At 44.3% G+C, this 27241-nt stretch overlaps 1 protein-coding gene across 1 annotated transcript; it reads right to left on the bottom strand.

The window, feature by feature from the left end:
* Positions 1–10124: 10124 nt before the first annotated feature.
* LOC127006169 (myosuppressin-like) lies at positions 10125–26894 on the bottom strand. The gene is made up of 2 exons (XM_050875713.1): positions 26681–26894; positions 10125–10858 (listed from the first exon to the last, which is right to left on the bottom strand). Exons 1-2 carry the CDS (start codon positions 26889–26891, stop codon positions 10767–10769), a joined length of 303 nt encoding a protein of 100 aa, XP_050731670.1. The 5' UTR covers positions 26892–26894; the 3' UTR covers positions 10125–10766.
* Between the last annotated feature and the right edge of the window lie 347 nt (positions 26895–27241).

Below are 27241 nucleotides of genomic sequence, written 5' to 3'. Positions count from 1 at the left end.
CTGCTTTTTCACGAAGATAATTTTAGCGCTCTTTTTTATTTCTCAGTGTAAAAGCAAATGATTATAGCGACGCCTCGTTTCTGACATCTTTCAGACATTTCTTCCTTCCATTTCCAATTTTTCACGATGATAATTTTAACGCTCTTTTTTATTTCTCAGTGTAAAAGCAAACGATTATAGCGACGCCTCGTTTCTGACATCTTTCAGACATTTCTTCCTTCCATTTCTATTTTTTCACGAAGATAATTTTAACGCTCTTTTTTATTTCTCAGTGTAAAAGCAAATGATTATAGCGACGCCTCGTTTCAGACATCTTTCAGACATTTTTTCCTTCCATTTCTATTTTTTCACAATGATAATTTTAACGCTCTTTTTTATTTCTCAGTGTAAAAGCAAATGATTATAGCGACGCCTCGTTTCAGACATCTTTCAGACATTTTTTCCTTCCATTTCTATTTTTTCACAATGATAATTTTAACGCTCTTTTTTATTTCTCAGTGTAAAAGCAAATGATTATAGCGACGCCTCGTTTCTGACATCTTTCAGACATTTCTTCCTTCCATTTCTATTTTTTCACAATGATAATTTTAGCGCTCTTTTTTATTTCTCAGTGTAAAAGCAAACGATTATAGCGACGCCTCGTTTCTGACATCTTTCAGACATTTCTTCCTTCCATTTCTATTTTTTCACGAAGATAATTTTAACGCTCTTTTTTATTTCTCAGTGTAAAAGCAAATGATTATAGCGACGCCTCGTTTCAGACATCTTTCAGACATTTTTTCCTTCCATTTCTGCTTTTTCACGAAGATAATATAAGCGCTCTTTTTTTATTTCTCAGTGTAAAAGCAAATGATTATAGCGACGCCTCGTTTCAGACATCTTTCAGACATTTTTTCCTTCCATTTCCATTTTTTCACGATGACAATATTAGCGCTCTTTTTTATTTCTCAGTGTAAAAGCAAATGATTATAGCGACGCCTCGTTTCAGACATCTTTCAGACATTTCTTCCTTCCATTTCTGCTTTTTCACGAAGATAATATTAGCGCTCTTTTTTATTTCTCATTGTAAAAGCAAATGATTATAGCGACGCCTCGTTTCAGACATATTTCAGACATTTTTTCCTTCCATTTCCAATTTTTCACGATGATAATATAAGCGCTTTTCTTTATTTCTCAGTGTAAAAGCAAATGATTATAGCGACGCCTCTTTTCAGACATCTTTCAGACATTTCTTCCTATTTTTTCACGATGACAATATAAGCGCTTTTTTTTATTTCTCAGTGTAAAAGCAAATGATTATAGCGACGCCTCGTTCCAGACATTTTTCAGACATTTTTTCCTTCCATTTCCATTTTTTCATGATGACAATATTAGCGCTCTTTTTTTCTCTCTCTGTGGAAAAGGAACTGATTATGGTGACGCCTCGTGCCGGACATCTTTTTAATTCAGTCGGGTGTGCAGTGAGGCCGTGAGGTAAGAGAGATTGGGCGGTAGTGGCGTGCGCAATGTGATGTATTATAATTATTAGCGGCGGATAAGTCCACTCCTCGCCTCTAATAACGATGTCGCCGCGGAGGTACGAGGGAGAGTGTGCGTGGGAAAATTACCTACCGAGAGAAGTGTGAGACAGGGTTGGCTTGGCTGACTTGTGCTTGTCTCAGAGTAAATTTTAGGTGCATAAGTAGAGGGAGAATGCACAGTGAAGGAAAATAGTAATAAGTATGAGGAGGAGGAGGAGGAGATGGAGAAGGAGGAGGAGGAGAGTAGTCTATGATTGGTATTATAAGACACTCGGTTCTCACATCAGCCATTTCTAAAGGTCAAAGAGGGGGTCAGTCGGGTTCCAGTGAGTGTTTCTTCAGGTTCATGGTACAGAAGAAGACTCACACTACCACCAGGGTCATAAAACTACCCCTGGAAATGCCCACAACTCCTACGAAAGCCTTGTCAAATATGTGTTTCTTCAGGTTCATGGTACAGAAGAAGACTCACACTACCACCAGGGTCATAAAACTACCCCTGGAAATGCCCACAACTCCTACGAAAGCCTTGTCAAATATGTGTTTCTTCAGGTTCATGGTACGGAAGAAGACTCACACTACCACCAGGGTCATAAAACTACCCCTGGAAATGCCCACAACTCCTACGAAAGCCTTGTCAAATATGTGTTTCTTCAGGTTCATGGTACGGAAGAAGACTCACACTACCACCAGGGTCATAAAACTACCCCTGGAAATGCCCACAACTCCTACGAAAGCCTTGTCAAATATGTGTTTCTTCAGGTTCATGGTACGGAAGAAGACTCACACTACCACCAGGGTCATAAAACTACCCCTGGAAATGCCCACAACTCCTACGAAAGCCTTGTCAAATATGTGTTTCTTCAGGTTCATGGTACGGAAGAAGACTCACACTACCACCAGGGTCATAAAACTACCCCTGGAAATGCCCACAACTCCTACGAAAGCCTTGTCAAATATGTGTTTCTTCAGGTTCATGGTACGGAAGAAGACTCACACTACCGCCAGGGTCATAAAACTACCCCTGGAAATGCCCACAACTCCTACGAAAGCCTTGTCAAATATATGCACTTGGGCTGCGATATGTCTTGTAATACAATCCTAGGCTAGTAGGTATTTTCGACTTTCGCTGCGACCTCTTGAAGGGAACCGCGGCAGCTCAGGAGTCATCGTTTTCTGCAGCAGGTCACAGGGGAAGCCCAGTTCGCTGCTCGGTCCTGGCAGATACCCGAACTACTCTGAGGGAGCCTTGGCGAAACTAATCGAGAAGAGAATCCGTTTTTTCTTTCTCCCCCGTCTGTAACTTGTCGAAAATGCCCCACCAAGGAGTAGTAGTAGTAATAGTAGTAGTAGAAATAATAATAGTAAGGGAAAACAGCATTATTAATTTCCCATCCAGTCCTCCTTTCTCGCTGAAGCTAATGATCTCGACGGAAGAAGGCGTGAAAAAGCGAGGAAATGGATAGACGACCCAGAAAGAGAGAGAGAAGTGTATGAATTAGTTATTATGGAGATGTGAAACCCTCCCCATTACCTTGGTCCTCCTCTCTCTTTTTTTTTTTTTTTATTTAAACATGTTCATTACATTAGTACATGGCAGTATTATTTGTCTATGCTAAAGTTCCCCGACCGTTGGGGAGCTATTTAAAGCTTCTGCCGATTATATTATACAATTATATACATGTTTACGGTGGGTGTAGGAGTAGCCACCTGTGGGACGCAACCTTCATCTGCTGAGTGGACAGTTGTGTCACATCCACATCAGCAGTGAGGTTGTTCCCACACCACCGCTGCGATGGAGAAGGCACGTTGGTGGGTGCTGGAGCGGGCCATTGGCACTTCCAGGAGGAGGCGTTGCTCAGCACCGTTCTCGTGCTGCGCTCAGACCTCCTCCAGGTAGCCCTCAGGTCCGTCAGGTGGGGCACTAGGCCCACTTGTGCCTTGTGTAGCACCGTCAGGGCAGCGACGCGGCGACGGTGCTCCAGGCTATTCAGCTGGTTCGTGGCTGGTCTTGCCCTTCCTTCGTGTGGGTGTTGTTGTTGTTGTTGTCGCTGTGTCTCCCACTGGCTCGGTCGGTGGTGCTGGGTGCCGTTGATGAGGCGTTCGGCCCTCCTCTGCACCTTGTCTAGCAGGTTGAGGTGGCAGCGGGCGCTGGCCATCCAGGTGAGCGGTGCATACTCCATCACTGGACGGACTTGTGCCTTATAGAGGGTGTTCAGGCCTTCAGCATCGAGGAGGTTCTTCATGCGGCGCAGGAGGTTCACCTTCTGGGAGGCTTTGTGCGCCACCCTTTCAAGGTGACGGTCAAACCGCAGCTGGGAGTCCACCTCCACGCCCAGGATGTCGACGCTGGACTGCAGAGGGATGATGTCATTCCCGAATCTCAGTCTGCCGTGGAGTTGCCTCGCGTCCTCCCGAGAACGTGATATTACCATGGCCTGGGTTTTGTCAGGGGCAAACCTGCTCTCTCTCTCTCTCTCTCTCTCTCTCTCTCTCTCTCTCTCTCTCTCTCTCTCTCTCTCTCTCTCTCTCTCTCTCTCTCTCTCTCTCTCTCTCTCTCTCTCTCTCTCTCTCTCTCTCTCTCTCACACACACACACACACACACACACACACACACTATTGGGTGATATGTAAGTTGTTAATATCTTTTACTTTCTTTTTCTAGGTAATGTAAGACACGAATTGTTACAAGTGCAGATAGGCAACACAGGCGGACAGGTTGGAGCACATTACAGGCTTGAAACGAACACAAACAAACAAACAAACAAGCAGACAGCGGATCACCTGTGCACACCTTTCCTCACAGTAAGTACTCCGTATAGAACACATATCAATATAACAAAAAAAAATATGTGCGAATCCATAATAAGGAAAAAAATACAGGTGTGTGTGTGTGTGTGTGTGTGTGTGTGTGTGTGTGTGTGTGTGTGTGTTAGTACTAGTGTTAGGGTGAGTGTGTTTGTTTACTTGCTTATTAGTTGGCTGATTAGTTTGTTAGTTTGTTGGTGTTTGTATAATTCACGATCTAATCACACGCTGGACTCGCGGACTCCACCCAGCCAGTACCCTCTTCGTTATAATCTTGGCGCTTCATATTAACGGGTGTATGGGTGTTGCCGGGACCCCACACTCCACGCACCCCGTTCCCCACGTTTAAAGGGAGACAGTACCCGCGTCATGTCATATGCATAGGGGAGATAGTAATCGTGGTCGTAATGCTGAGGTGGAGGTGATGGTGGAGCTGATAATTTGCTGGTGGTGAATGGTGGTAATTTGATGGAGGTGATAACTTGCTGGTGGTGGTAGTGGTGGTGGTGGTAGTGGTGGTGGTGGTAATTTGGTGGTGGTGGTGGTGGGATTATCCTGATGAGGCGTGTTGGCTAAGCTGCTACGAGTATTTAGCTCTTGAAACGCATTTGTATTAATTAATTGATGGGTAAGCTTCTCAACAATTCCTTCACATCCTGCCAGGTGCGTGTGTGTGTGTGTGTGTGTGTGTGTGTGTGTGTGTGTGTCTGAGGTGGGACTGGAAGGAAGGGAGAGGGGAGGAGGAAAGAAGGAAGGAAGGAAGGAAGGAAGGAAGGAAATTTGAGAAAGGAAAGAAGAAAGGAATATATAGATAAGGAGTGAAGGAAGGAAGGAAAGGAAGGAATAAAGTAAGAAGGAAAAGAAGGAAGGAAGGTATGCTTAAGTTACAATGTGTGTGTGTGTGTGTGTGTGTGTGTGTGTGTGTTTATGGGAAAAGAGACAACCAAGTGGAAATAGAATATAATGAAAATGGAGAAAAAAAAAATGTTCGCAACTAGATATAAAAAAAAGACTATTACCCCGCTTCTGAGGTGTCTACACACACACACACACACACACACACACACACACACACACACACACACACTTCCACCACCCCCTCCTCCCCTCCCTCCCACACACAAGTAGCGTATCCTTTGTGAGGGCGTTGGAACAGTGCAGGTTTGGGGGATCTCCGCTGGCAGCTCAGACCTCAGGAACGACAGCTATGCGGCGAGTGTGCTCAGGCTTTGTGTGGCGCGGACAGCCTGTCATGCGAGGAGGGGGTGGGGGTGGGGGGTGGGGGGGGTGGGGGGAGAGAGAGAGAGAGAGAGAGAGAGAGAGAGAGAGAGAGAGAGAGAGAGAGAGAGAGAGAGAGAGAGAGAGAGAGAGAGAGAGAGAGAAGAGAGAGAGAGAGGCTTCTTGCAGACTCCTTATGTTCTTATGTCTCATGTCCTTTGGTTAGTGGAACATGTGAGCGTTGTGCTGCAGGAAGGGTTGGTTGTCTTTCCTCTCAACATGAACCTTGGCCTTTTCACTGGAGGCGCCCTGGACAAGTGTGACCACAACCCAACATTTGCTGATGCACATAACTTTCCATGGAACTAGCATATCACTCTTCCTGTTTCCAACTGAAGAAATACCTTGAACTGACGGAGTTGTAATGTTGCTGGACTCAGTTGCACCCATTGAAGGCCACGGCAAGTCTGCACTGCTCCCAGATGCTTACACAGATGCCCCACGCAGAAAAGGCCTCCACCAAGCATCATCCTCGGCCTGAAGTAGCCAGTCTTCAAGATGAAATGCTCTATGAGGAAGTGAGACGCATCGTTAGTAACATAAATAAATAAATATATAAATAAATAAATAAAAGGCCAACCCAACAGATTCTCTCTCTCTCTCTCTCTCTCTCTCTCTCTCTCTCTCTCTCTCTCTCTCTCTCTCTCTCTCTCTCTCTCTCTCTCTCTCTCTCTCTCTCCACTCTTCGTCATGAGGTTGTTTCTGAGGCGAGTATCGGGTTGGTTCGGTAATCATGAGGGTCGGCTCTGGCTTTGTGCGCTCGCCGGGTGACCTTTTTGAAGCGTCACATGAGTTCGCTTTTTTCTCTTTGCCTCGTTTACACTCCTTTGCTTGCCTCCATGGTCATTAAAATCGATATTCCTGATACTTGCCTGCTTTGTGCCCACTCGCCGCCCGCCACTCGGATGCAAATGACTCGGTTGCCTCGTCTTGAAATTAGGTTACGCTTTTTTCTCTGTGCCTCGTTTACACTCCTTTGCTTGCCTCCATCGTCATTAAAATCGATATTCCTGATACTTGCTTGCTTTGTGCCTACTCGCCGCCCGCCACTGGGATGCAAATCGAAATGCACAAACAATTAGCTCGAAAACGGAAAGTAAGAATATTTTAAAAGATCTATAATGTTGGCTCCAAAAGTATCATGATTTTCTTGTTTTAAAAGAGAAATGATAGGCGTCGGGAGGTCCGGTCAGTTTTTACAAGCGAGAAAGGTGAAAAATGTAACAGAAAATAGAAGGATGTAAGGAAATTTTAAAAGACAGGTCATACATGCTCCGTAAATGATCAGGACACCTCTCCTCCCGAAATTGACCCCTCTTTCGGCCACCTCTTTGGAATCTTTTTAGGAGCAGCGAGTAGCGGGCTTTTTTTTATTATTGTTTCCTTTTTTTTTGTGCCCTTGAGCTGTCTCCTTTGTTGTAAAAAAAAAATTGAATGAATGAATGAATGAATGAATCAGCCAGTCAGTTAGTCAGTCTAGCAACGAAGCACTTATTATCGGGGAAGGTGAGTGTCGTTGAGGTATTTTTCTTTTTAAATCAAAATGCAGCACAAACAATTAGCTCGAGAACAGGGAAAGTAAGAACATTTTAAAAGATATATAATGTTGGCTCCAAAAGTATCATGATTTTCTTGGAGGGGGAAAAGGGGGAAGAGGAGGAGGAGCAGAAGGAGGGCGAAAAGGGGGAAGAGGAGGAGGGAGGAGGAGGAGGAGGAGGAAGAGGAGGAGAAGGAGAAGGAAGGGGAAAAGGGGGGAAGAGGAAGAGGAGGAGGAGGAGGAGAAGGAAGGGGAAAAGGGGGGAAGAGGAGGAGGAGGAGCAGGAGGAGGAGGAAGAGTAGAAGGGGAGAGAGAGAGAGAGAGAGAGAGAGAGAGAGAGAGAGAGAGAGAGAGAGAGAGAGAGAGAGAGAGAGAGAGAGAGAGAGAGAGAGAGAGAAATGGGAGGCGAGGAGGCGAGAAATCGGAAAAAGCATAAGAGAAAGGGAAAGAGAAAAAAAGGAGAAAAAGGAGGAGGAAGAGGGAAAACATCATCATCATCAGCATCAGCAGTAGAGGCGGATATGCTGGCTATAGACATTTATTGGTAAGAGGATTCCTGCTATTTTTCTGCCCCGGCGGGACGCGAGCCTACGCACTCAACCTAGGCACATTGTCCTAAGCCGCGCCGAGGCAAACAAGCGTCCACCAGGATGTAGGTAATGAATTGATCTAGACGACCTCCTTAGACTTTATTTTTAACTCAAGGGGACCAAGAGTTTCAAGGATGATATACGGATTTGTGGATGAGATACGGTTTTGTGGATGAGATACGGTTTTGTGGATGATATACGGTTTTGTGGATGATATATTTGTGGATGATATACGGTTTTGTGGATGAGATACGGTTTTGTGGATGATATACGATTTTGTGGATGATATACGGTTTTGTGGATGATATACGGTTTTGTGGATGAGATACGGTTTTGTGGATGAGATACGGTTTTGTGGATGAGATACGGTTTTGTGGATGAGATACGGTTTTGTGGATGAGATACGGTTTTGTGGATGAGATACGGTTTTGTGGATGAGATACGGTTTTGTGGATGAGATACGGTTTTGTGGATGATATACGGTTTTGTGGATGATATACGGTTTTGTGGATGAGATACGGTTTTGTGGATGATATACGGTTTTGTGGATGATATACGGTTTTGTGGATGATATACGGTTTTGTGGATGATATACGGTTTTGTGGATGAGATACGGTTTTGTGGATGAGATACGGTTTTGTGGATGATATACGGTTTTGTGGATGAGATACGGTTTTGTGGATGATATACGATTTTGTGGATGATATACGATTTTGTGGATGATATACGATTTTGTGCTGGTGAATAAGAAGCTCTGTGGTCGGGCGTGTATATATTTGACTTGCGGAAATCCAGCTTTGTGTTGATCCGTGTTTAGCAAAGTTAGCATAAAATCAGCAAGGTGACCATATGTGTTTATTTAATTGCCAGAAGACCAGTTTTGTGACCAGCAGTGTGTACGTAGGTTGTCCGAAAATCAGTATTGGATCAAGGTGTGTGTGTGTGTGTGTGTGTGTGTGTGTGTGTGTGTGTGTGTGTGTGTCCCTTCCCTTCCTTCCCTTCCTTCCTTCCCTTTCTTTCCTTTCTTCCTTCTCTTCCTTCCCTTCCTTCCACCCTTTCCTTCCTTCCTTCCTTTCTTCCTTCCTTATGTGTGTGTGTGTGTGTGTGTGTGTGTGTGTGTGTGTGTGTGTGTGTGTGTGTGTGTGTGTGTGCAACTATAAAAAAAAACACATCCCATTGGTTGCTTGTTATTATTTTGTTTCTCGAAGCGCCGGCTAATAATTTGTTTCCACATTTCAAGATTGGGAAGGAAAGATTAGAAAGTGTTTGAACTGGAAAAAAATCGTGAGAAAATGGGTGGAAGATATGAATCAATAATAATAATAATAACAATAAAAAAATATATATAAAAGGTAGGAGTAAATGATGAATTAAAAGAAGAAAATAAGAACAGGAAGAGGAGGAGAAGAAGGATGAGAGTGGTTGTTGACAGGAAGGAGAGAGATTTTTACGACTCCTTAACTCCTTGACTGCGGATTTCCTACAAGAAGACATCGCCAAGCTACAGGAATGGATCAAAAAGTGGCTGCTTCAATTCAGTGAAGAAAAGTATAAAGTCATGTACCTTGGGAGGGGAATCCAGCATACCAATACCACATGGGAAACACTCCACTATCCACCACAGAGGCAGAGAAAGACCTGGGAGTGTATGTTACCAGACTACCAGTGAAGGGATATCCAGCATACCAATACCACATGGGAAACACTCCACTATCCACCACAGAGGCAGAGAAAGACCTGGGAGTGTATGTTACCAGACTACCAGTGAAGGGATATCCAGCATACCAATACCACATGGGAAACACTCCACTATCCACCACAGAGGTAGAGAAAGACCTGGGAGTTTATGTTACCAGACTACCAGTGAAGGGATATCCAGCATACCAATACCACATGGGAAGCACTCCACTATCCACCATAGAGGCAGAGAAAGACCTGGGAGTGTATGTTACCAGGCTACCAGTGAAGGGATATCCAGCATACCAATACCACATGGGAAACACTCCACTATCCACCACAGAGGCAGAGAAAGACCTGGGAGTTTGTTACCAGGCTACCAGTGAAAGCCAAATCCGTGCCAATCGCAGCGGACGGGTTAAAGCCAGCGTTGTCAAATTATCGTACTCATCGCATTGCATTTTCGTAGTTTCTGACCAACAACGAATGCAAAAACAAACAAACAAACATCAATAAATAGGAGCTTTAACGCTAACTTCAATTTTCTATCGTTATTTGTGTAGGTACGAGAGTTTGAGGCTTAAAAGTAATAAAGACGAAGTGGTGAATACGATAATCTGGCAACGCTGGTTAAAGCTTGAGCGGCGTCCCTTACCGATGTCTGCTGCTTATCGTGGACTCTCATATTATCGTGCAAGGAAACACCGTGTAAGTAAATTGTCGTTCAGTTTTATTTGGTATGGTTTAAAAATCAAAGTACAGTATTTTACATCACATTGAAAATTGGAGTAGCATCGTAACACCTCGAGAAGAAAAAAAATAGGCTTTAGTTTCCTTAATTTATTTCGTACAGCTGATGGCTACCCACGTGTTGCCGAGGAGAGCGTTGCTGGCGCGCCTCTGCCGAATGGGTCTACAAATATAATTCTCGCGGCCAGCCAGGTGGAGGGGAGGAGCAGGTGCGCGGCTCCTCAGGTACACAGAAGCTCAGAAAGAAGGGAGAGGATAATCATATATAGACTCCATTAAAGCCTTTCCAGCGTAACACAGGATAATCCTTCCACCAGATACAACATAATGCGCAAAAGAGGAGACATTTCAGAAATAACAAAACCCCCCACCACAGTTATAATCTCACGCGGAGAGAGATAGAGAGCGCTAGACAGACAGATATTTCGAGAGTGGAACATAATGATTCTTCCTCCCTTCTCTTTCTCTCTCTTGACGACGATAGCTGCTGGCATTGTTCATGTTGGTGTCTTGATGTCGGTGTTGTAGCTGGCAGTAGTGGTGGAGGTGGTGGTGGGGGCGGGGGTGGAGGAGGAGCGTCACTGGAACGTCACCCCGCTGGTCAACTACTGCTGGGACCGTCCGAAGCGGAGGAACACGTGGTCGAGGTCCTGCCGTTTGACCTCTGGCTCGTTGACTCCCATGCTGTTCTTGATGGCTGCGAAGAGAGAAGGAATGCGTTAGTAATGGTCTACAACAGGGGTCCTCCAACGCCGGGTCGCTGAAAGAATGGATGAGAGTTTGAACCTTAGTCAGTCATTATTGGTCGTACTAAGGATAAAAAGTATTGCCATAGGATTGATACTAGATTGTTGGTCTTAAAAGGAAGTATCCGTGTTGTTTTTATTCCTGTGAGGGATGTAGGAGTAGTGAATAGCGTTTTTTTTGCTCTTGGACTGTTTCCTCTACTGTAAACAACAACAACAACAACAAAAAAAAACAAACAGATGGATGCTTCGAAAGATTGGATGGTCATAGAGTGAATTAGGGAGGGCAGAGTTATTTCTTAGTCGTAAACACTGAAGAAGAGACGTCGAGTGGTTGAAAGATGGAAGAGTTGACGGGCATCGGAGCTCACAGTTATTTGTACGTCTGTTACGGTAAAGCATGAACGCAATGAGTAAATGAAGATGAAAATAAAGAAAGAAAAATAAAGATAATTCTACCTTACTGTTCGCATTAACATAACAACCATGATATAATAACCGGTTTGTTTCGCTAAAAAGACACTACTGCATCAATATGGTTTTAGGCTGTTTCGCTAAAAGAACATTGGATCGTTAATAGGATATATAGCAATGCACAGTGCTTAAATGGTATCAGTTTGTTTGGTTTGACATTTACTACCGTGTATAGATGAACTAACTATTGTTTTATGTTCTCTCTCTCTCTCTCTCTCTCTCTCTCTCTCTCTCTCTCTCTCTCTCTCTCTCTCTCTCTCTCTCTCTCTCTCTTTCGTTTTCTTTTCTACCTGAGTTTTATTAATTAGTTTCGTCCCGCCTTCACCTTCGTCTCCTCAGGTGCGCTCTCTTCATTCTTATTCAGTTCCGTGATTATTTTTTTTTATGACATTTACCTTTTTTTTTTTTCATTGCGTTGTGAATCTTTTGCTATTTTCATTCTCATCCAACTTTTTCTTTTTTTTTCCTTCTCCTTTTTCCTCTCCTTTCTCCCTTCCTCTTTTTTCCTCCTCCTTCTCCTTCTTCTTCACTTCCTTCTCCATTTTTTGCTTCTTCTTTTCCATCCTTCCTCTTTTTATCTCCCCCTCGTCCTCCTCCTTCTTTTCCTTCCCCTTTTCCTCTTCGTCTTTCTTTTCCTCCTCCTCCTTCTTCTTCTCCCCCTCTTCCTCTTTCTCCTCCTCTTCCTCCTTTTCCTTCCCCTGTTCCTCTTCTTCTTTCTCCTCCTCCTTCTTTTCCTTCCCCCTCTTCCTCTTCCTCTTTCTCCTCCTCTTCCTCCTCCTCCTTCCCCTGTTCCTCTTCTTCTTTCTCCTCCTCCTTCTTTTCCTTCCCCCTTTCCTCTTCCTCTTTCTCCTCCTCTTCCTCCTTCTCCTTCCCCTGTTCCTCTTCTTCTTTCTCCTCCGTCCTTCTTCTTCTTCTTCCTTCTCCAAGTCTTGCTTCTTAATATCCTTTACTTTTTCATTTTTTTCCTCCTTCTCCTCCTCCTCCTCCTTCTCCTCCTCCTCCTCCTCCTCTTCCTCCTCTTCCCTCCTTTATCAGCCTGTCTGTGCACTGCCATGGCCTGTCAGATTGGTCCATGTGGAGATTCCGGATCAGCCAACACAGAGCTCCAATATACCGTTAGGGAAGTGCATGCAACCTCCTCCTTCTCCTCGTCCTCGTCCTCGTCCTCGTCCTCGTCCTCCTCCTCCTCCTCGTCCTCGTCCTCGTCCTCGTCCTCGTCCTCGTCCTCCTCGTCCTCGTCCTCGTCCTCCTCCTCCTCCTCTTCTTCCTCTTCTTCTTGGTTCTTCGTTCTTTCTCCGTCTTCTTCTTCTTCTTGTTGTTCGTTTTGTTTTCCACCTGTTTCGTTTTTCTTCTTTTTTGGGCGTTCGTTTTGTTGTTTTTGTTTATTGTTGTTGTTGTTGGTGGTGGTGGTGGTGATGGTGGAGTTGTTGTTGTTGTTGTTGTTGTCCTTTGTATCTTCCTCATCCTCCTCTGTCCCATACACACACACACACACACACACACACACACACACACACACACACACACACACACACACACACACACACACACACACACACACACACACACACACACACACATATCCAATCACTCTTGCAAGTCTTCCCAGCAATAATATAATCAATTGGCTCTTATTATTGTTATTATGAGATGCCGAGAAAATCAAGGTAAAATGTTTTCAGTTAAAGGAAATTACTGAGAAAGAAAATAAAAGGTTTCGGCAATTAATTCACGCTTGTTTAGAATCAACGCCAAGATTAGGTTTTTGTTGTGTTTACCCTTACAGCAGTTTTTATGGTAGTAGTAGTAGTAATAGTAGTAGAAGTAGTAGTAGTGGTAGTAGTAGTAGTAGTAGTAGTAGTATGCAATAACATTATAAAGGACATATTTTCTTAACTATATACGTGACTGATTGGGTATTTAAACCAGACTGAGGCATTATTTGAATGTAAAAGAAATTAAATGATTATCCGTTAAAAAAAAATGCAGCGTGTGTGTGTGTGTGTGTGTGTGTGTGTGTGTGTGTGTGTGTGTGTGCCGTGGAAAAGCGAGACCCAACGACAAGGCCTGCACTGAACCCCGGGAGAGATGGATGGAAAAAACACGATAAAACAACAACAACAACAACAACAACAACAACAACAATCCACTTTATATATATTTACGTGCACGCCGACCGCCGCCAAATGGTCTACACAGCGATTCAGCGTTAAGGGGCTCTTTCACTGGGCAAATTTTCCGTGGATCTTTAGTCAAACCACGATTTCCGCTGGCGTGGTTCTCATATTTCCGTGGTTTTCTGACGGGTCCACGATCTTCCAAAGCCACGGTAGATTTCACTGAAGGACGACGGTATTACTCATCATCTTCATCAGCAGCAATAGCAACAAACAACTGAGAACCACGTTAGCGGAAATCGTGGTTTGACTGAAGATCCACAGAAAATTTGCCCAGTGAAAGAGCCCCTTAACGCTGAATCGCTGTGTAGACCATTTGGCGGCGGTCGGCGTGCACGTAAATATATATAAAGTGGATTGTTGTTGTTGTTGTTGTTGTTGTTGTTGTTTTATCGTGTTTTTTCCATCCATCTCTCCCGGGGTTCAGTGCAGGCCTTGTCGTTAAGGCGGTGTCACACTAGCACTTTTTCCGTCGATTAATGCGATTTCCGTCGATTTTCCATCGTTCCGCATGAACTTATCGCATGAATTTGTCAGACGATCAGGATCGTTTCCGCCTGCAAATTTCCGCCTTTGTTTACATTTCCAAGACCAAGACCGAGACTTTCCGCGTGGCTTCAACCTGTCTCAAACGCTCTCCTGCAGTGACAGGTTTCCTCATCCTGGTGTCACTTCTGGCAATGAGAGGTGTCACTAACGCCAGAAGTCTGTGGTACTGGCTCTTGTCCAACCTGATCCAATTCTTCAGAGTCTCATGATCCTCTAAACTCAGCTCTTTTAACAGCCTGTGGTACACATTTTCTCTTTCCCGACGAGCCAACCATGAGCGCATCCATGCACGCTTTTTGGCTTGTTTAGCTCGTCTAAGTCTCACAATACACAGTATTAGGTTCAGAGCAGCGTATCTTTGCCGCAGCGTGGACTCCATGTTTGTTTACACTCCTTGGTCTGTGCCGACGGAAAGTTTCAGACGAAACACCGTTTGTGTGTGACAGGCCGCAGCCAAGATATCGACGATTTTCAGAAAAACGACGGAAAAAGTTGACGGAAAAAGTGCTAGTGTGACACCGCCTTTAGTCAGCCCGCATCGAAAGTCTGAACTCGCCGCTTCGCCTCACGCCGCGCCGCAATGGAATACAGAACAATGGTGATCCGCTTAGATTCCCGGCCGCTGGATGGGATGAAGAGGAAGCGAGCCAGCCAGCCAGCGAGTCAACACGTGTAGCCTCAATCTGTCGAGCCACGCCTTAACCGAAAGCTAACACATAAAAGCTCTCCGCCACCGTAAAAGCGAAGTGTCCGTTGAGGATAGCACCTGAGTATAAACTTTGCTCTTCAGTCTACACGCGAAACTTTCCTAGTGCTGAGAAGCCTGAGATTCGCCAACGGTATATAAAACACATCAATGCTGTCTCTCCGCTACCATAAAAGCTCTCCACTACCTTCGGATGCTTGCGTTCGTTGATGATAGATAGCACCGGAAGTCTAATCTATGCAACGGAATGGAAATAAACTACCCGTAATAATGAGGTGGCCTTTCTCTTTGTGTAATTAACTAAATCCATCCACACTGCATATTAGTTTTAAGGGGATCAGCTCATTCTCTGCATAGCTTGAAACACTTGAAACACTTGAAACACTAAATGAAACGCTAAATGAAACGCTAAATCTCCACCAGTGTAATGCATAGAGGCCCCGACGGACGATTAAATTTTCTTCGATTCACGACTGATCCAGGAGACTGATATGGGCGTACTTGCATCTCGTAGAACAGTTAGTATCTAAGGTAATGCTCTCGTTCTCTGGGGCAGCGTAGCCGTTCACTCCCCTACCCCCACCCACACCCCACCCACACCCACTCCCTTCCACATCCACCCGCACTCTCACACCTACCCACACACCCACACCTACACACACACCCATACACCCACATCCACATGAATTCACCCCCCCTCGTCCCCCCATCCCCCCCCCCCCACACACACACGAGTCACACCAAGTCAGCCTGAATTATAAGTCGCCTTTGTTTCTGCGCCCAATGTGTCGTGTGTTGTGGCACTTGCAGTCGAGTGCCGGCGCTAACACAGACACTCCGCCCCGCACACACAGACACAAGTGCTCGGCTTATTGTCTCCGCCGACACCCGATGTTCAATGCAGACCTCCAAGCTGTTCTCCCTCCCCCCTTGCCCTGCCTATCCCTTCCCTCTCTCCTCTCCCCTCCTGTACCTTCCTTCCCTTTCTCCCGCCCTCTCCTGCTTTCCTTCCCCTTTCCCTGTGCTGTCCCCTCCCTTTCCCTCGCCCCCTTCCCCTCTCCTCTCCCCTCCTGTACCTTCCCTTTCTCTCGCCCTCTCCTGCTTTCCTTCCCCTTTCCCTGTGCTGTCCCCTCCCTTTCCCTCGCCCCCTTCCCATCCCTCCCTTTCCTCTGCTGTCCCTTCCCTTTCTCTCGCCCTCTCCTGCTTCCCTTTCCCTTCCCTTCTTTCCTCTCCCGTGCTGTCCCCTCCCTTTCCCTAGCCCTTTCCGTTTTTCCCTCTCCCCTCCTCCCCCACACCAAGAAACAACCTCATCCCCCCTCCCACAGGCACTCACACATGGGACGTAGCAGCGTTGCTAAACTGTCGTACTCTGAACACTTCATTTACCGTTTTTATGCTCCAAGATTGTCGTAAGCACACAAATAACGACAGAAAATTAAAGTTATCGTTAAAACGGTTAAATACAGATGGTTTTCGTTCTTTTTGCTAGTTATAATCGGTCAGAAACGACGGAAATGGGATGCGATGTGTACGATAATTTGCCAACGCTGGGGAGTAGTAGGGAGCAGGTAGGGGGGGGAGGGGTTGTCTGGGCGGGTGGGGTGGGGGGGGGGGTCCTACCTGTGCCTGCCTATCCCTACCTGCCCACCTGCCGCAACTCTTGATTAGCAAAGCCGTCAATTTCCTGCGATTGGACCACTAATCGGACACGGGAGGAACGACCAATTTTGTCAATTTCTCCTTTCAGCCGACGCCACTTTATTCCACATCCTCCACACCCTCCTCCTCCTCCTCCTCCTCTTCCTCCCCTTCCTCCTCCTCCGTTCTTCCGCTCCTCCTTGCCTCATAATTAACACATTTCCCAAACGTTGCGTGGTCATAGATTTATTGGTTCGTCTGAGGTCGGATTATTATTTTGTTTGTGTTTGTTTTTTCTCCTTCCAACCTGACACATTCGCTCTACCTGCTTGGCTGTTAATGTGTTGATGCTTTCTGTTAACCCCTTGAATGCGGATTTCCTACAGTTAGACCTCACCAAACTTCTGGAATGGAGCAAAAAGTGGCTGTTACAATTCAATGAAGAAAAATGTAAAGTCCTGCACCATGGGAGGGGATATCCAGCACACCAATACCACATGGGAAACACTCCACTATCCACCACAGAGGCAGAGAAAGACCTGGGAGTATGTTACCAGGCTACCAGTGAAGGGATATCCAGCATACCAATACCACATGGGAAACACTCCACTATCCACCACAGAGGCAGAGAAAGACCTGGGAGTATGTTACCAGGCTACCAGTGAAGGGATATCCAACATACCAATAACACATGGGAAACACTCCACTATCCACCACAGAGGCAGAGAAAGACCTGGGAGTATGTTACCAGGCTACCAGTGAAGGGATATCCAGCATACCAATACCACATGGGAAACACTCCACTATCCACCACAGAGGCAGAGAAAGACCTGGGAATATGTTACCAGGCTACCAGTGAAGGGATATCCAGCATACCAATACCACATGGGAAACACTTCACTATCCACCACAGAGGCAGAGAAAGACCTGGGAGTATGTTACCAGGCTACCAGTGAAGGGATATCCAGCATACCAATACCACATGGGAAACACTCCACTATCCACCACAGAGGCAGAGAAAGACCTGGGAGTATGTTACCAGGCTACCAGTGAAGGGATATCCAGCATACCAATACTACATGGGAAACACTCCACTATCCACCACAGAGGCAGAGAAAGACCTGGAAGTATGTTACCAGGCTACCAGTGAAGGGATACCCAGCATACCAATACCACATGGGAAACACTCCACTATCCACCACAGAGGCAGAGAAAGACCTGGGAGTATATGTTACCAGGCTACCAGGGAAGGCCAGATCCGTGCCAATCGCAGCGGACGGGTTAAGGCCTAGCGAAGCGCCTCCGTGGTGTAGTGACTAACACGCCTAATTACGAATCCGCAGACCCGGGTTCAATCTTGACTTGGGTAGTCGGCGCGCAGCTACGCAGTTATTCATACTCTCGTTCGGGATGGTCGAGAAATGGGCTTCTCTATATTTCTGTGTCTGAGCTGGAGACATGTTTGAACTTGTTACATAAGGGTCTCTATTTGTGGTAACCCAGATGCTACAGTTAATTTGTTTTCCACACATTCCCGTGGTGCAGAGGTCAAACTTTTGGCATCCCGGTAGGCCGAGGGATGGGGTGAGGTGGTGTGTGAGCAACGTTGCCAGATTATCGTACTCTGCCACTTATATCGTACTCAGCCACTTATATCGTACTCAGCCACTTATATCGTACTCAGCCACTTATATCGTACTCAGCCACTTATATCGTACTCAGCCACTTATATCGTACTCAGCCACTTATATCGTACTCAGCCACTTATATCGTACTCAGCCACTTATATCGTACTCAGCCACTTATATCGTACTCAGCCACTTATATCGTACTCAGCCACTTATATCGTACTCTGCCACTTATATCGTACTCAGCCACTTATATCGTACTCAGCCACTTATATCGTACTCAGCCACTTATATCGTACTTAGCCACTTATGTTTGCCGATTTCCGACCCCAAAACTGTCTCCTCCACCCCTGTAACTGGCTTCCTATATAGTTATTGTAAGATGGTTAATTACTGGTGTTTCTTGGGAACAGTTATGTCAGAAACTGGTAAATACGATGCTCTGGGTACGACAATCTGGCAACGGTGTGTGTGAGGTCCCAGATTTGACCACGGGTAGGCTAACGAGTCCCAAAGCTCTTCGGGAGGGTAGTGGCTGGCAATCACGAGTCTAACACGTGAAGGCCCCGTGAGTGAATTACACATTTTTTCTTGTGTGAATAAGGTAATGTGTGTGCCACTCGTGTATGGACAGGACGTGGGACTGAATGAAGCATGTATCATCGTTGTTTGGAGCTTCGAATCGCGGCGTCGCCCCAGGGATCACGGCCATGGTCTCGCGCCGCTGTATACTGGCATCAGCACAGCGTTGCCAAATTATCGTACTCACCGCATTCCATTTTCGTAGTTTCTGACCGATAACTATAGCAAAAAACATAAACGTCGATAAATAGCAGTTTTAATGCTAACTTTGATGATTTTCTGTCGATATTTGTGTAGGTACGAGAGTTTGAGCCTAAAAAAATGATAAATACGTTGTGGTGAATACGATAATCTGGCATCGCTGCATCAGCATAACACGGAGAAGATGGGGGGTGGGGAGGAAGGCTTCGAGAATTTTTCCAACGCTGAATCTTTCCAAGAAATACCTTCTCTCTCTCCACCCACGGACAAATTTCCTCTTCATCTCTATTGACGTTTTTGATTAGGGCAACTTGAGGCCCTTTTGTGTGTGTGTCTGTAGGGAGGGGGGGGGGCAACATATTTATTCTTTAAAACATAAGGCCTATTTGATACTAACTCAACTAACGTATGTTCAGCAGTGGGATTTAGCAACACTGTCACTGCTGTTTCATAATCTAAGATAATCTAATTACCTTATGCAAATACAGGAAGGTTACATTAAGGACCCGACACATAATCCCGTTCACGGCACTTGGGAGGCTGACAGCTGCTTCGTTCCCCCCTTACTGTGTGTGTGGGCGGGCGGCGAGCAGCATTGCCAAATTATCGTACTCATCGCATTTCATTTTCGTAGTTGCTGACCGATAACTATAACAACAAAGAACGAAAAACATCAATATTCAACAGTTTTATCACTAACTTTGATTTTCTCACGTTACTTGTGTAGGTACGAGAGTTTAAGGCATAAAAATGATAGATACGATATGTGGTTAATACGATAATTTGGCAACGCTGGCGGCGAGGGCTCCCCCCGTCCCCCGCTTCCCGCCCTCCGTCCTCCCCGCCCCCAGTCCCCCGTCCCCCGTCATCCTCTTCCCCGCACTGGGTTTACGCTGATTCCCAGGATTAATTAAAAGGGGATCTTTGTATTTCGCTCACGCCCTCCTCCCACGCCATTGTTTCTTGGGCTAAAGCTGTAGAGGTCTTGAACGGTTTGTTTTCTCGTCTGATCCAGGCATTGTTATCGAGCAAGATTACCATACAAGGGCAGCTGAAATGAGGGAAAGGGCGCTGTATACGAAGGGGAGTGTTAGCCATGTACGTCAATTAAGATTTACCGTACAACAGCGGCTGAAGTGAGGGAAAGTGAACAAAAAAAGGAAGAAAAATAGAAAAGAGAAAAGTAAAGACAAAAGTAAGAAAGGAAAAGAGAAATGTAAAGATGAAAAGGAAGAAAGGAAAAAAAGAAAAATAAAGACAGGAAGAAAGAAAGAAAGGAAAAACAAAATCCAGTCAGCAAGTTTAGACAAGAAGATAAAAAAAATGAAGATAGAAAATAGAGGCCCTTATGTATCAAGTCCAAACATGTCTCCGGCTCAGACACAGAAATATAGAGAGGGAAATTAGGCGTGCAGGTGGCCATACTTTTTTATACCGAGGACCGTCCATAATTATAAGACCCGTACTCTTATACCCTTTCAGCTCCAACAATAACTATTTCCTAAAGCCACAAATGGGACAAATCGAGTTCCTATGAGTTGTATTTCACGTCCCCGGCGCAGAAGCCTTGTCAAACTATCCCTTGGCACATAAAACTACCCATGGCAATACTAATACCACCCCAACGAAAGCCTTGCCAAATATGCGTGTGTAAGCCTTGAAATGTTATATAATATGAACCCAGATGAGGAGCGAAGGGGTGAGGTGAGTAAAGGTCTCATCTCTCTCTCTCTCTCTCTCTCTCTCTCTCTCTCTCTCTCTCTTTTAACGCCTCATGGACACTTATTACGGGCTGGGTCTGTTAGCCGGTTGGTTGGTTGGGTCTGTATAAAGTCACTGGTGGTGGTGGTTGTGGTGGTGGTGGTGGTGGTGGTGGTGGTGGTTCATTATGCATGTGTTAAAGAAAATGAAAGTTTGTTTGTTTTTGTTTGTTTGTTTGTATGTGTTTGATTTTTTTTGTTTGTATGTTATTGTGATGCATGAGAGAGAGAGAGAGAGAGAGAGAGAGAGAGAGAGAGAGAGAGAGAGAGAGATATGCTACGGGGTTAAAAATTTGGACGTCTTTTTTTATTTTACTTTCTTTCATAAATATACTAAAGCCTAAACTCTTTCTGCCTCTCAAAAGGAAAAAAAGAAAAGAAAATGTGTATGTTTGTATTAGCCAATCCTGAAATATCAATTAATCATTCTTCTCTCTCTCTCTCTCTCTCTCTCTCTCTCTCTCTCTCTCTCTCTCTCACACACACACACACACACATTGGGGACAGCTCGGTTGGGTAATTACGTCCTCAGTGTAATTTATGACACGACTTTGTATTTAAACCTCGCAAGGGGGAAACTGATGAATATGGAAACTGATATAAGCAAGACACGTAGATATTTGGATAATGAGGAGAAAGGGTAAGCAGTAAGGTAAATTGATAGATAATTGGACATCTAAACAAACAGATAACAGACAGATAGATAATTAGACTGACATAGACAGATAGATAGGCGATTTTTTTCTCTCGGCTCCTCCATCCCTCAGTTGCTTACACACACACACACACACACACACACACACTCTCTCTCTCTCTCTCTCTCTCTCTCTCTCTCTCTCTCTCTCTCTCTCTCAGGGTTCATCAAAATCAGAATCAGAATAAAAAAGCGTAACATGTAAATATAGTTCTTAATCGTTGTGCTTGGAGAGAGAGAGAGAGAGAGAGAGAGAGAGAGAGAGAGAGAGAGAGAGAGAGAGAGAGCGCTGGAGGGTCTATCACATATTAAAATCGCGTATACCAAAGCTGTTTTCCCTCACCCTCCGTTTAATATTCCCCTAATTTTTGTTTTTCGCTCGCTCATTTGTGCCGTTTATGTGTTTGATATCATTTTCCGGCTGGTTGAACTTGTGGGGTGCAGGGACCAGCTCGGGCGGACACCATTCCTGTAATACTTCTTGTCATGTTTATTACCCTCTACTCTTGGGTCCGTTTTCTCAGACGCTTTCGGCTCCCACAATAATGAACTATTTATCGAAGGCACAGAGTAGCTTAGTCGGGTCCTCATTAGTGTTGTTTTTTACGTTCATGGTTCAGACACCTTGTCAAAGTATCCCTAGGTTCATAAAACTACCCCTGGGAACACTAATATAACATCTGTGGAAGCCTTGTCCAACTATCACCAGGCTCGTACAACTACCCATGGTGATACTAATATAACCTCTGCGGAAGCCTTGCCCAGCTATCACTATACTCATAAAAAAAAACCTGGAAACATTAATATAACCTCTCTTGCATCGAACTGACAACTGAGGCTTCGGGGTGAGGGTTCGAGACCGGTTTAGAGGAAGTGACGTCATCAGCGGTGCATCAGTGTTACCAGATCGCCGTACTCAGATGATACTGTCGTACCTACACAAATCAAGATATTCAAGTTAATGTTAAAGTCGTCACTTATTGATGTCTTTTGCAATAGTTGTAGGTCAACAGCCGGAAAATACAAAGTGCTGAGTACCTACATTCAAGAGGGAAGCATCAAGACACTTCTTCCGAAACTGACCTCTCTTTCGGCCACCCATTTCTACATTTTTTTTTTACAGGAGAGTATAGTGGACTTAAGTATTTTTATTTATTTTTGCCTGCCCTACGCGGCTCTTGTACCGATAGATCTTTATGAATTGTGTATACTGCATCAACTTGCTTCCTGTTTTAGTGTGTGTGTGTGTGTGTGTGTGTGTGTGTGTGTGTATTGTTAAACCAGTTGCATTTGCTAAAAATTGTTTTGTCTGACGCTATTGCGCAATAAATTTATCAAACAACAAGAACCTTCCTTTACTGTAAAAACAAACATAACTATTATCTGGTAACGCTGGTCTCATCCTACGCAATCGAGACGTCACTTAGCACTCAACAATGTGTTCTTCCGCCAGTGGCAGTTTGTGTGTTGTGACCTTATAGGCTGATCACTGGATTCTGGACGTTCTTTTACCCTATTATAAAGTATGTTCAGCGTGCTTGTGTTAGAAGGATGAAAACCGCCCAAGTACAGTGTGGGGGTGACCTTTCCCCTTCATTAACCAACACTGGGCCTCACCTCAGCACGGTAATTGTTCTCTTAATGACTAACTCTTTACCCTATTATAAAGTATGTTCAGCGTGCTTGTGTTAGAAGGATGAAAACCGCCCAAGTACAGTGTGGGGGTGACCTTTTCCCTTCATTAACCAACACTCGGCCTCACCTCAGCACGGTAATTGTTCTCTTAATGACTAACTCTTTACCCTATTATAAAGTATGTTCAGCGTGCTTGTGTTAGAAGGATGAAAACCGCCCAAGTACAGTGTGGGGGTGACCTTTCCCCTTCATTAACCAACACTCGGGATCACCTCAGCACGGTAATTGTTCTCTTAATGACTAACTCTACCGTATTATAAAGTATGTTCAGCTTGCTTGTGTTAGAAGGATGAAAACCATCCCAGTACAGTGTGGGGGTGACCTTTCCCCTTCATTAACTAACACTGGGCCTCACCTCAGCACGGTAATTGTTCTCTTAATGACTAATTCCTTTCCTCTCCTCACCAGCCATTATCAGGAAGCAAAGTACAGATATTATTACCCATTTTGAGTGCCCTGACGACTTAAATCATTATAGCAATAGCCTAATGAATATATAAATAAATAAGTTAATACAAACAAAAAAACAACAACTAGATAAACAGAAAACAGCAATAGCCTATTCTAAGCAAATCTAGCAAGCGTCAAAAAATTAAGTATAGCCTATTCAATATTCATGTGATAGGCTTCCATTCTCAAGTCCAGATTATAGCTATAGCCTAATGAATGAATGTATAAATAAATAGGCTAATACAAACAAAAAAGAAACTAAAATGAGAAACAGAAAATAGCAATAGCCTACTTTAAGCAAATCCAGCAAGCGTCAAAAAAATAAAGTATAGTCTATTCAAAATTCATGTGATAGGCTCCGCTCTCAAGTCCAGATTATAGCTATAGCCTAATGAATATATAAATAAATAAGTTAATACAAACAAAAAAGAAACTAGATAACAAACAGAAAACAACAATAGCCTACTTTAAACAAATCTAGCAAGCGTCAAAAAATATAAAAAAGTATAGCCTATTCAAAATTCATGTCCAGATTATAGCTATAGCCTAATAAATGAATGTATAAATAAATAGGTTAATGCAAATAAGAAGAAACTAGATGAGAAATAGAAAACATCAGCCTACTTTAAGCAAATCTAGCAAGCTTAAAAATAAAAAGTATAGCCTATTCAAAATTCATGTGATAGGCTCCGTTCTCAAGTCCAGATTATAACTATAGCCTAATGAATGAATGTATAAATAAATAGGTTAAGGCAAACAAAAAAGAAGCTAAATGAGAAACAGAAAACAGCAATAACCTACTTTAAGCAAATCTAGCAAGCGTCAAAATAAAAAGTATAGCCTATTCAAAATTCATGTGATAGGCTCTGTTCTCAAGTCCAGATTATAGCTATAGCCTAATGAATGAATGTATAAATAAATAGGTTAATGCAAATAAGAAGAAACTAGATGAGAAGTAGAAAACATCAGCCAACTTTAAGCAAATCTAGCAAGCTTAAAAATAAAAAGTATAGCCTATTCAAAATTCATGTGATAGGTCCCGTTCTCAAGTTCAGATTAGAGCAATTTATTCAACATTATTTACACACATAAATTTCCGGGGGCCAGTAATGCAGTTATGTAAATGGAATCGTACTCAAGAAAAAAAAAATAATTGCTCTCATGTAGCCTAGTACCTTCCACGCACGCCTAAGTTAATTATTTCAGTTACGAGAATGTTGTAATGGCCACTATATATATGATTTGCATGAAGTGCTTTGTTATGTGTGAAGATTATGTAATTCTATATTTTTTAAGCAAATGTAGGTAGAAAACTGTAGAAGGAACTCTGCAATTTTGTTTATAGCCTACTTGTGGGTTTGTTATGTAGTAATACGTATTTATATATTATTTTTGGTAAGCGGAGAGAGAGAGAGAGAGAGAGAGAGAGAGAGAGAGAGAGAGAGAGCCAGACACAGACACAGACAGACAGACAGAGACACACACAGACAAACAGAGACACACACACACACACACACACACACACACACACACACACATAGACGTAGAACAATAAAATAACAACCAATAAACAATCATGATGGGAGACTGAAATAACTGAGAATCACGCACGAAAACCAGCGTATGAATAAAGGAAGCAGAGCAGAGGAGAGGAGAGGAGAGCCGTAGATACGTCTAAAGAACACTTAATTAATGATTGGTGATTTGAAAGGAGGGCGAGGGATGGCGAGGGAGCGAGGAAACAATATATCCATGACTGGCTGGCGGTGGCGAACTGGCGAAAGTGGCGATAGTGTAATGATGGAGTGACGTGGGTTTGTTTCAATGGCGGGGGGGCGAGGAGTTGGAAGCAGCGGAGGGATGATGAAGTATCAGAAAGGAAGGATAGGAGGGTGGAAGGGGAACTTGCACCGTTGCCAGATTATCGTACTCAGAGCCGCGTATTTACCGGTTTCTGGCCAATAACTGTTGCCAAGAAGCACCAATAAATAATTAACCATTTAAACGATAACCATATATGAAGGTAGTTATATGGGTGATGAAACCAGTTTTTGGGTCGGAAATCGGCAAACATGAGAGGCAGAGTACGACAATCTGGCAACGTTGAGGGGAAGGAGTGAGAGGGAGAGAGATAAAGGGAGGGAGAGAGAGAGAGAGAGAGTTGTGTAATGAAGATGATGGTGATAAGAGGTGAAGTTGATGATGCGGGTTGAATATAAGAGAGAGAGAGAGAGACTTGTAAATTGCAGCGCAAAGGAGGTTAGTGTTTGTACCCAATAAGTTCTTGTCCGTGTCTTGTAGCTGTGTGTGTGTGTGTGTGTGTGTGTGTGTGTGTGTCCTAAACAGTAGAGAAAAGAGCAGGGAAAGTTGTTGTACATGTTGAGACAAGGAGGAGTACAGACAGACACGGAGACAGATAGAACACCTTACCTCCCGCTCGCAAGAAACAGAAATAGACACAGACAGACAAAGGGACAGAAAAAAACACCTCTAGTCCAACCACTAAGATACAAAATTATCGAGACATCCAAAGTAACAGGTCGACAGACAAACAAAAGAAGGAACACTGAGACTGGATGGAACACAATGAAGAACGATTTTTGGCTATCTGGAAAAATGAACAACTTTGAGGGACATAACAACTAACTAATAACAATTTAGAGAAAAGTGACGGACATGGAGAGAGACAAAAAACAACTAATTACGACTATCTAGAGAGAGGAAACGAGGCAGACAGAATGGGAACAGCTAACTTGACAATCTGGAGAAAGGAACAGCCATAGACAGGAACTGACAGAAGAACAGACACAGACACAGACAGTAAAACGGCTTACCATATGCATCTTGGGAAAAGCAAACACAGACAGATAGTAAAAGGGCTCATCATGCATGTGTATCAAAATAACTAAAGCAGGAACTTGTACCTCGGTATTATAAGACATTGTCGCTTTTCATATCAGCTATTTCTAAAGGTCAAAGAAAAGGTTAATCAGGTTCTAATGAATGTTTCTTTAGGTTCACGGTACAGAATAGGGATCAAACTACCACCTGGCCCATAAAACTAATTCTGGAAATGTCCCAAACTCCTGCGAAAGCCTTGTCAAATATGTGAACTTGGTCGACGAAATGTCACCGGCACAGACAGCAGAGCGTACATCGAGCACCTAGAGAGAAGGATATACACACGGGGAAGGACAGAAAGAACGTCAGTCAGCTCACCTTGGGCGTCTAGGTATTCCTCCATTGCTCGTGAGAATCTGGAGATGTCGTTAAGGGCGGCGCAGAGCCTCCGGGCGTAGGGCGTGAGGGCCAGCTTCTGGTTGTAGCAGAGGGGTGGGGGGATGGCCTCGCCCACGCCTGCACACATGCCGAGCACCACCACCACGCCCACCACCAGCAGGGAACACCACGGTTGGAGGCGGAACACCATTGTCTGAGGGGCAAGATGAGACGCGTCTAATTAGTCCCAAAGTTTGTCAGGTAACATGGAGTTTAGTATCACCTGTGGAGGTGTAGCTCGCCCCATCGCCGCCCCCTCGCTTTACACCGTACACTAACTGTCCCGAAGGCCTCAGGGATGGGGAAGTTCAGCCTTTGTGCCTTACTTCGAACTTGTATGGAGATAAGTTGAGCGGCTTACAAATAATGTTTTCTACGTCTTGCAACGTGTAACATAATAATGAACCAGAAGCTTTTATCACATAATACATATGAATTTTCTTTCCTTATAAGTTAAGGCCTTAAGGCTTTAGACTTCACATAAATTGGAAAAATATAAAG

This window comes from Eriocheir sinensis, chromosome 32 (genome assembly GCF_024679095.1).
Source record: "Eriocheir sinensis breed Jianghai 21 chromosome 32, ASM2467909v1, whole genome shotgun sequence".
Classification (NCBI taxonomy): Eukaryota; Metazoa; Arthropoda; class Malacostraca; order Decapoda; family Varunidae; genus Eriocheir; species Eriocheir sinensis.
Note: the sequence above shows the minus strand (reverse complement) of the source record. Positions and strands in the feature narration are given on the sequence as shown.